This window comes from Falco punctatus (genome assembly GCF_963210335.1).
Source record: "Falco punctatus genome assembly, chromosome: 2".
In the NCBI taxonomy this organism is placed as follows: Eukaryota; Metazoa; Chordata; class Aves; order Falconiformes; family Falconidae; genus Falco; species Falco punctatus.
Genome location: NC_137581.1, coordinates 45,827,883 through 45,838,219, shown reverse-complemented (window position 1 = coordinate 45,838,219; position 10,337 = coordinate 45,827,883). Strand labels below are relative to the sequence as shown.

The following is a 10,337-nucleotide window of genomic DNA, read 5'->3' as shown; positions in this document are numbered from 1 at the left end:
GCTGGTTCTGGTAGGCAGCTAATAGCAAACACTAAAATGTGACTGTCTTAGCTGAAGGAGCTATTGCTCAGAAGTCACGGTACTACACAAAGAAATTCAGCTAGACATTTATTGTCATAAAGCCTAGACTGTCCATTAGACAACATTTAATATTTAGCACCCTTTATGACAGGTGTATGTCTTACGAGGCATTCTGTGGCAGCCTTGGATATTACATGTACTAATATTTCACTGTCTCCCACACAAAAGAAGAATAAACCACTGAGATTATGACTGTGTTATGCAATCCGGTGACTGGCAGACACGTAAGTAAAAATATTTGATATATTTACTCATTGTAACACCCCGAGATGAAGTCCAGTTCTCACTGGAGACAGACATAGCCAAATGAAAAGAGATAGGAACTGGAGGAGAAAACGGGTTGGATATTTTGTGAAAACAGGAAAAAACCCCAAAGACATTACAATAACCAAAGCTTTGCAGCCAGGCAAAGTATCCTCGCTTGCATAAAGCATCAGTGAGATGCCCAGAGAAGGTAGCTCTGAAGAGAGGTTGCTTCAAACCAGTATATCAATACCGGACATGCTTTTAAGCCCAGAAAATGACAGCTATCTCAGAGACAAACAGTGCAAGCTGGGTCTTTGCCCAGGACTGTTGAACAGGCTGAATGAACAGTATCTTCCCATGAGAACACTCCTTGCTCCCTTTCTGAAGGGGACTCAGGGATCAGCTGGCACATTGGCACATAGAACGCTGCAGTGGGACGAACCGGTTTGTGTCCCTACAGAAAGCCCTGGGACAGCAGCCCAGATAAGGTGCATGTTACAGATGTGTGTCTGCCCGCTCACCCCCGAATGTGCATGGCTTTGGACATCACATGGTGCTGCACAGCAGCGTGGTGGGTCCTTCTTATCTGACCTCCCACTAGATGATAGGCAGGTGGAGGTAAAGCTCTGGAGAGCAAATGTCTGAAGCAGCAGCATAACTTACTCATCTGTGAAGTTTCTGAAAACACGAGCTGGAAGATCCGTTAAGCTCAGGTCTTAAAAAGTCTGCTCTCAAATCTAACAAAGCTCAAGGCAAATAAAACACTCAAGTCTAATAAACATGTTAGTGCTATTTTTGTTAACCTACATTAATACTCATCTAATGCCAGAGAGATTAAGTTTAATTAACAGATTAATTAAACACCCCCCTTTTTTTATATATGGGAGCCACTTGTAAGAGTCACCTGCTGGTAGGTACAAAATCTTCTACTTCAAATTCTGCTATGGATAAGCACCTGCACAAGAATTGTATGATCTCATCTTCTGGGTGCACAGTTTAATCACAGTGCTCTTGACAGAGAGCCCACACTGGGGAAGCGGATTTTAAAATACAAATCTGTGGGAGGCTCTTGAGGTGGCTCCTTGCTAAGTATGGCTGGGAGCAGGGTGATGCGGGGGGAGATGCCACTTAAGAGACTGAGAGGTAAAAGTAACGCCATGAAACTGTCACCAGCAAACGACCATGTGAAAATTTCATGTGCTTTGAGTCTGGTGAATTGACCCTAAAATAGTGTAAGGGAAGAAAAAACAAAGATTCCCTGTGTGGTAGCAGAGGACTCACATTATTTTCCCTCTTTTCTATAGCAACTAACTCAGATGTTGAAATGGGTAGCAAATCAACTTCATTCAGGCTTATCTTATTTTCCCTGGTCTTTTAGAACTGTTTTCACCTCTCTCCTACTCCCCTAAAAAAACCCAAAACAAACAAACAAACACACAGTAACCACCCCCCCAAAAAAAAAAAAAAAACAAACAACAAAACAAACAAGCAAAAAACCCCAGAGAAAACAAGCTGCTTGCTACAGAATGTCTGCAAAACATCAGATTAACCCGCTTGCCATTTGCTCCTACAAATGAAGACACCTGGTGGTCGAAGTCCTGTCAGCTGGCTTTCCCGCATGCAAAAAGTAACGTCCTGCACCGTTGCTACCCTACTCTTAGTCTTCAGATTAAACTCCTGCAAACTCTGAGTCTCTGCTGCCCAAAGCCTACCCCACCTCCTTCCTTACATCACAGTATCTCCCTGTCAGCTCTCCCTCAACACCATTGTCATCTATTCTGTTTTCAAACCTCCTATTTCTTAACTCCCCCTGTTCTTCCTCTTCTTCCTCTTCTCTTAGCTTGCTTCTTGAGAACTAACTTGCCTTTCCTTCCTTTCCCATTTCTCAGTTTTTGAAGGACTTCCTACCCCCTGCCTGTGCATCTTGTGATTTCTACTTCATGGACCACTGCATTAGGGCATTTGCAGCCGGGCAGCCCAGAGAGGGCTTCTCTCACTCTGACGACGGGAGGGCATGGACCACTGCCTTCATGCTCAGACCTTCCTGCCCTTTCAGCCGTCCTCTGGAGGAAGAAAGCACACTTGAACTCCCAGAGGAGAGCAACTGAGTACGTCCAGGCAGCAGCTCTTTACTATTGCTTGCAAAGAGGCACAGAAACATACATGAAATTAAAGCAAAAGCCTGAAACGTAATTTAAATGCTCTTTGCCAATGCACGTTAAATAGGTGCTTCTGTTTCACGCAGGTCTCGGTGTACCTAATTAATCCAAATTAAATCTGAGCTGTAAGGGCACCCAATTACACATGTATTCACGCAGACAGGAGGAGCCAGGCCCTCACGGTGAAGCGCCTCTTGACAGGCAGCTGCAGGGGATCCCAGCCTCAGCGGGGTCCCCCTCATCGCTACGGTCTTTCCTCGGCCGGCAGGAGCCGAGCCCCGACGGCGGGGCAGCCCCGGCCCGGCGCTCTCGGTGCCCCCCGACGGGGCGCGCTGCGGCTGCCGCCAAGCGCCGCCGGGGGATGCGGAGCGGCGGGAGGGTTGCGGGGCGGGCTGCAGGGCGCTGTCAGCCTGCGCAGGGCGATGCCTTGCGAGCCCTGAAACAGGCGGCGGCCCGGGTAGCAGCGCACGCTCGCGTTTTCCCCCGTGAAGGCGACGGGAGGGAGGGGACGCGGTTATACCGCGTCGAGGGTCTCGCTCGGCGAGGGTTTGGCCAAGCCTTCGGGAGATTAGGAAGGGCACAGCGGGGCCCTGCGGCGGGGCGGCAGCGCCCGGCCCCTTCCCCACCCCGGGGCGGACGGGGGGGGCTTCTTGCCTGCGAATAGACGAGACGCCTCGCAGAAGCCGGGGAGGGGGCCGGAGCCCGGACGGGTGCCAAGGGCGCAGCGGCCCCCCCGGTTTTACACCCGCCGGCCCCAGACTGCGGTGCCCGTCCGCGGCGACGGGAACGCAGCGGGGCCGCACCGGGCGGGAAGAGACTCCCCGCCGCAGCCGGGGAAGAAGGACCGGGGCGGGGGGGAACGACGACGGGGGACCCTGCGTCAGTGCAGGGCCGTCCCCTGTCCCTCCCCGTGCGCTCGGCTCTGCCTCCCGCCAGCCTCCCACGCCTCCCGCGAGGTGCGGCCGCGCTACATAAACACGGCCCCGCCGCCGCCGCCGGGGCTCTCCGCTCGCGGCCCGACGGAGGCGCCTGGCCGGGCAGCGGGCACCGCAGCGGCGGCGGGGAGCGGAGCGGCGGCGGCCGCGCGGCTCCGGGGACCGACGGGGCGGGAGGCTCCGGCGGGCAGCGGCGGAGGGCTGCGCGCTCTCCCGCGGGCGGCGGCGGCCCCGCCCGAGCCCGGGCGGCCGGAGGAGGCAGGGCGGCGGCTCCCCGCCGGCGGCGGGCTCCCGGCGGTATGGCCCTGGCGGACAGCGCCCGCGGGCTGCCCAACGGCGGCGGCGTCTCGCCGGCGGCAGGGAGCGCGGCGGCGGGCAGCGGGGCGGCGGCGGCGGCGGGCGGCTGGTCGTCCTTCCCGGAGATCGTGGAGCTGAACGTGGGCGGGCAGGTGTACGTGACGCGGCGGTGCACGGTGGTCTCGGTGCGCGACTCGCTGCTCTGGCGCATGTTCTCGCAGCAGCAGCCCAACGAGCTGCCCCGGGACAGCAAGGGCCGCTTCTTCCTCGACCGCGACGGCTTCCTCTTCCGCTACATCCTGGACTACCTGCGGGACCTGCAGCTGGTGCTGCCCGAGCACTTCCCCGAGCGCAGCCGCCTCCAGCGGGAGGCCGAGTACTTCCAGCTGCCCGACCTGGCCCGCCGTCTGGCGCAGGCTCGGGCCGCCGCCGCCGCCCGCCCCGCCGCGCTGCACCGCGACGGTTCGCTCTGCGTCGACGAACCGCCGCCGCCGCCGCTCCTCGGCTACCTGGAGGCCGAGCCGCTGGAAGGGGGCGGCGGCGGGGCCGCGGCGTCCGCCCCGTCGCCCACCGCCAGCCGCAGCCCCTCGGGCGGGCCGCTGCTCACGCCCTCGCAGTCGCTGGACGGGGCGGGCGGGCGGCGCTCGGGCTACATCACCATCGGCTACCGCGGCTCCTACACCATCGGGCGGGAGGCGCAGGCCGACGCCAAGTTCCGGCGGGTGGCCCGCATCACCGTCTGCGGCAAGACGGCGCTGGCCAAGGAGGTCTTCGGGGAGACGCTGAACGAGAGCCGTGACCCCGACCGCCCTCCCGAGCGCTACACCGCCCGCTACTACCTCAAGTTCAACTTCCTTGAGCAGGCCTTCGACCGGCTCTCCGAGGCCGGCTTCCGCATGGCTGCCTGCTCCTCCACCGGCACCTGCGCCTTCGCCCCCGAGCAGGGTGGCCCTGCCGATGACAAGATCTGGACCAGCTACACCGAGTATGTCTTCTGCCGGGACTGAGCAGCCGCCCGGCCCGTGGCGTGGGGATGAGGGGGCAGCCCCTGCACGCCCGTGCGCACATGGTCCCCTCCCGGCCTGGAGGAAGGAGGACGTGGAGGGGAGGCCGTGTTCCCCTGCGCTTTCCTCACCCCTGCGCCCGCCTCCATGCGCAAGGCGGGTCAGCTCCCAGTGCAGCCCCCACCCCTCCTGCACGTGCCTCCTGACGGCCCCGGGGACGGGAGGTCACCGTGTCGTGCCTCGGCCACCGTGTCCCTGCTTGGCCACCACATCCCTGCTCAGCCACTGCATCCCGGCTTATGCCATCATCCTCCCTCCCATGCCTCCCAGTAGCTGTGTCGGTAGCGAGGAAGGAGAGAGGTACCGGGAGCAGGCACGTGCGTGTGCCCAGCCCCTGCCCCTCTCCGTGTGCAGGACCTGAGAGATAGCTCTGTCAGGGTGGGGTGTTTTAAAAGCCACCCGTTTAGGGGCTGAAGAACTTCTTGGTTGCTTTTCAGCAACTTCTGTTGAAGGTGGCACAAAGACAGCATGCCTTTTCTCATCCCGGTACTCCTAAGGGGGATTTTGCCTTGCTGGGCAGACCCAAACTGGTCCATTTTATCCCTCTGCCACCCCATCAAAGTGATGTCTGTCTGTGAAGGACCGTCACACAGAAGTGATGCCTGACTGTGAGGGGTTGGCACTCCAGCTCATGCTTCCTCTATAGACATGAGTAATTTTGCAGGAGGGGTGTGTGTGTGTGTGGCCCTTCATGACCTGCTGCCTCCATCTCCTCCCTCTGCTCCCTATCTCTCTGAACTCCCCTCTCCAAGCTGTTAAACTGGACCAGAGCCTGCGCAGCAGGCACGTAAGGATGATGTGGAAGGACAGGATCGCTGGATAACCAACCATTTGAACTACCAAGTGTCTTCAGAGACACTTGTTTATTCCCTCGAGAGGTAAAACAACGATGCTTTGAAAAATTAAAGTGCTTGTGAATCATAACTTTCATGGGTGGTGTGAAGTCCTTATAATTCTCTTGAAGTTACTGTCTATGATATGCATAGAATACCCCATGCGTGTTTCCTTGAACGCCCTCAAAACGATGACGGTGAGACAAAGCCAGGCTTGCCAGAGCAAAGGTAGGGCCTGCTTCCTGGGAAGCTGAAATCGTGTATGTTGAATTAATGAAGATGGACATTATAAGTGCAATCAAGAGCACCCTGCTTGTTACTTTTTAAGTTTTGTCATGTTAGTGCTGTAAAACTTTGAAGCCAATAGAATTGATGCTGAAACCACATCTTTAAGAACCAGTCTCTCAGTTTGTCATGGCAGTACTTCCAGGGCAACGACACTGCTGAGATTAAGTACCTCTTCTTAGACAAACTTAGTGCTTCTTAGAAAGGATTAAGCCCTGTACTTAGAAAAACAAGAATGATGCCAACTATCTTCAGGGGAAATTACCCTTCCTAAGATGTATTTTGTTTGTGCTATCAAACAGTCTTTCTTTCCTGAAGAAGGCAGCCATAGCATGCTTTGGAACAGACAATCTGAGGAGCAGGTTTTTCTAATAAATTTGTGAAGATTGGGATACAAAAGCACTTTCCTTTAAATCCTGAACTTGATTTAAAACTCTGTGTTGTCAGTTCAGAACTTCACAAAAAAATATTCTAAATGTATCCCAAGTGTTGAAGAATTTAGCAGTATGTAGTAAAGGCTTGAAGTTACATTTTTAAAACTCTTGAATAATAAATTGTTCTAACTCCAAATTTAGAAATACTGCTAGCACTTGTATTCTAACCAAAGAATTTCACAGTAGGGTTTTGTTTTTAAAACCTTAATTCCTTTGAAAAGAGCTACAGCTACATAATGTATTGAGTTTCAGTGCTCAGTCTCTGTGTTCACCACTTGGTCTTTCATTAAGTGCATGCCTAACTGCACAAAACTGAAAATAATTTGCAGCACTGTGTTTGTTTGTTTGTTTTTTTTTTTTTTTTTGTTAATATTAGCAAGATTGTTTATCAATGTGGTTAAACTGAAGATGTAGATGGGAAAGCATTGGGTGGTGTCCAGTTGTAGACAGTTTTGTAATGGAGTATTTTTAAAGGGATAGAAACGTATACCTGCCAAATGTGATGAGCAATAAGATCAAGTGAGAGGCCAATACACCTGAAGACAGAACAAAACCTGCTTGTCCTACGCCTTACTCTGAGATGATTCCTTTCTGCTTAACTTATTTATACCACAAGTGAAAGGACGTTGATCACAGCTACTAGGTCTTTACAATGCCGTTCTCAAGAATAATGACTGTCTTTTTCTAGTTTCTGTTAAGTAATTCTGAAGTATGTTTTTTAAAATTTTGTATAAAATCAGTTTTCAGTAAAGTGTTGAAATTTGCTCTAGATAGCTTTCTTTTTTTAAGAATCTGGTAGCTTACTATATCCATCATAGGTACTATGAATAGGGGCAGTTTTAAATTGAACTTGTGATTCAGTGTACATATATATACAGTATATAAACATTTTACACGAATCATTTAGTTTTTTAATCATTTTAGTGCTACAGAATTTCATAATATATCTAGCTGAGCATTTACATATTATGCTATGTACATAATATAGTAATGTTTTATTGGTTTCCTATACCTGTTTCTATGGAAAAACTGAATATGAATATCAGCTTGTAGAACTGAGATTGATTATGTATTTGCCTGAATGTGAATCATAATTAAACTGCCAGGTGGTTGAATGCATCTCCAAAACAAAGATTGCCTGTATTTTGATCAATAATTGCCTATCTGTTTGCTGGCAGATGACCCAGAAACTCTCATATTTCAAGTAAAAATGAGTGTAATAAAAACGTAAACTAATGGTTTTTTAATCTTTGTGTTTGTGCTAAAATCTCTAAGTATTATTATTAGGAAATAGGGCCCCTCATTTACCGATAACTCATTAAATTTAGGCTTAAAATGACGGTGCCATAAATGTAATAGTCATTTGATGGTTTGGCACAGAAGACAGTATTTTTCTTAAACATTGCTCAGTAATTTCAGTAGAATTTTTAGAAGGTAAAATGCTGGTCTCTTGTGATGAGAGCTCAAAGAACAGATAAACATGACGACTGTGCTAACCTGTTGATGTGCAGAAGGACAAAAATCTAAAGGCACAGTACCAGAGTCCTGTATACCTTTTGTAGCTGTTGTTCACAGTTCATGTACTTATGGATGAATGCAGTAGCATTTACAAGTGCTATTAAAAAAAAACAAAGGCAGTCTTTCTTTTACTTAGAAGTTAAGGCATAGGTCTTTTCAGTGATGCATATCATGAAGGGTGACTGCAGATGTTTGACAGGATGTTTATATTTTTATACATGTAGATAACAAGCCACTTATTCATTCTTACTTTCACATGTATAGCACTGAAAATAAAGATCCTCCTAGGAAAACATTGCATACCAAATTAAATTCTTGTTCTTTAAATATTAACTCAGGTGTGTGGTTTATGCTGTCCTTTTTACTCTTGGTGAAGATGTCATTAGCTTTGCTCTCTCTTCCACAGTATCACATTTGTAACTTCAGCAAAGACTCCAAACAAATATGTAAAGCAGAAACATAGAGCAAAGACTATTTTGTGTATAGGGAACTCTAGTAACACCTGTGGCAAGATAAACAGAAATGTGTAATGCTCAGACTGCGTACTTTCAGGTGTCACAGACAATTTTTGTAGTACTGGTCAATATAAATCAGTCCTCAGGAAACCACAGTAATTAAGCAGCTTAATTTGAACAGGACAGAATAATTGTTGAAATAAAATGTTGATGTTTTTTATGAAGCCAGAGAATAACAACATTGGCTATAGTGCTCATTTAATGAAAGAAACATGATTACATAAGGAAATAAATGATCTGAGCAAAATGCATTTAAAAATTCTGTTAAGGAGCAGAGAGGTGATTTTGTTAGCTACCCTGTGATCTCTAGTGAACTGTTATAAACCTGACAATTTATAATTTACAATAAAGCTGTGATCAGTTTCAAAGAAAATCAGTAATGAATTGCTAATATAACCCATGTGTATGAAGCGCCTGTGTATTTAATAAAACTTTCTTGGGTAGCAGGTTTATAATGCAAAGGAACCAGCTGAAGGAAGTTTAATCAAATGTTTTATTTGATGGCTTGATGGTATTTGAGAGCTTTGTTATCTTGCAAATCTTAGGTCTCATTTCCTTTATACTACCACTGCAATTACCCTGCTCACCCCCATCCCTTATATTTTACTTTTGCTGGGCCAAAGACAGCACGTTCTTTGGCAGAGCCAGTTTTTGTTGTGCTGAAGGTTATGGCTGAATTCTACCTTTCTCTTTCAGTGAACTATAGACTTTTTTTCCCCTTTCTTTTACCCAGCCAGCAGTATTCATGGAATTTGTAAGAACATAACATCTGTGAGTTTTTTTAGTTCTTTCAATTGTATTTGAAATTACCCGTCAACTCAGAAGTTAAGGGGGACAGATGTCCACCCAAATGGACAATACAAGTGTATGAGCCTTATTTCCTTAGGAAACAAGGCTAGCAACAAATTACTGTAATTAATGTCTGGCACTGTCTATATAAAGGAGAACAGAGTAGTCCAATTGTACTAAATCCCTACAGGCCGAGGAGGCAAGCAGTCACGCTCACTTTTGCAACACTGGCCAGTCAGCCAAACAAATGGGTGGACTAGAATGTCTTAAAAATATTTCCAGCCTCCAAATTTCTGCGGTGTTTCCAAGTGTAGCTTGAACAGCTTTGGGTCTTATTTCAACAGCCCTTCTTGACTGCTTGTCTTATATCTATCTATTGGTACCTTTGCTGAAGAAATTTTTTGTTATGAACATAGAGCTTTTAGGACTCCTTCTGCCCTTTTGCCTGACAGAATTGGATCAAAATGTGCAAGGAAATATTTTCTGAAGGCTAGATTTGACTATTTTTTTTTTCATTATAGGAAATCTTCAGTTTAGTTGTTAACGAAAGATTAGCAGAAATGCATTATTTATTTAGAAAGTACTAGCATTTAATTTTATGAAACAATGCTAGTTTTATTTTTCATTAAAATGAACTGCCTGTGTTTTTCCCCATGCAGTGAACTGTACTAGATGTAAGGCTCTGCTGCTGAACAAAACTCTTATGTATGATTGCTGAAGTTTTAATACCACCGTTGCAAGCAGTCTGCTGGAAAGACCCAGCACAACTGCTGAGACAGTCAAAACCATCGTCAGTCAAATCGTCATCACATTTCTTCCCTGTTCCACTCTTCACTGTGTTCAAACTGGAATAAAATTAAGCTCTGTTATACATTTCTGGCTCTAAAACGTTTTTAGCACACACTATGGAGTATTTGGTACTTCCACCAAAGCTGTTGGCAACAGTGAGTCAGGCTTTTGAAGTAGATCTACTTCTTCATGAGGAAATACAAGCTGGGAAAAAATCCTTGCACAAAGCAGGAGCAGACTCATAGGGTTTTGGGGAAATTTCTGGGTATCACAAGAAATTCAAGACATTTTTCTGTCTAACCCAAATAATACATTCACACATTACTCTCATCTTGCACCCCTCACACACCCCCACCCCCGCCACCTGGAAAACCACCTTGCTTAGGGACACG

The 10,337-nt window shown here is 48.2% G+C and overlaps 1 protein-coding gene across 1 annotated transcript; it reads left to right on the top strand.

The window, feature by feature from the left end:
- Positions 1–284: 284 nt before the first annotated feature.
- KCTD12 (potassium channel tetramerization domain containing 12) lies at positions 285–10,029 on the top strand. The gene has a single exon (XM_080374433.1). It carries the CDS (start codon positions 3,721–3,723, stop codon positions 4,723–4,725), a length of 1,005 nt encoding a protein of 334 aa, XP_080230559.1. The 5' UTR covers positions 285–3,720; the 3' UTR covers positions 4,726–10,029.
- Positions 10,030–10,337: the final 308 nt, after the last annotated feature.

Coding starts and splice junctions, on each gene's coding strand:
- KCTD12 (XM_080374433.1), top strand. CDS start 3,721: ATGGCCCTGGCGGACAGCGCCCGCGGGCTGCCCAACGGCGGCGGCGTC.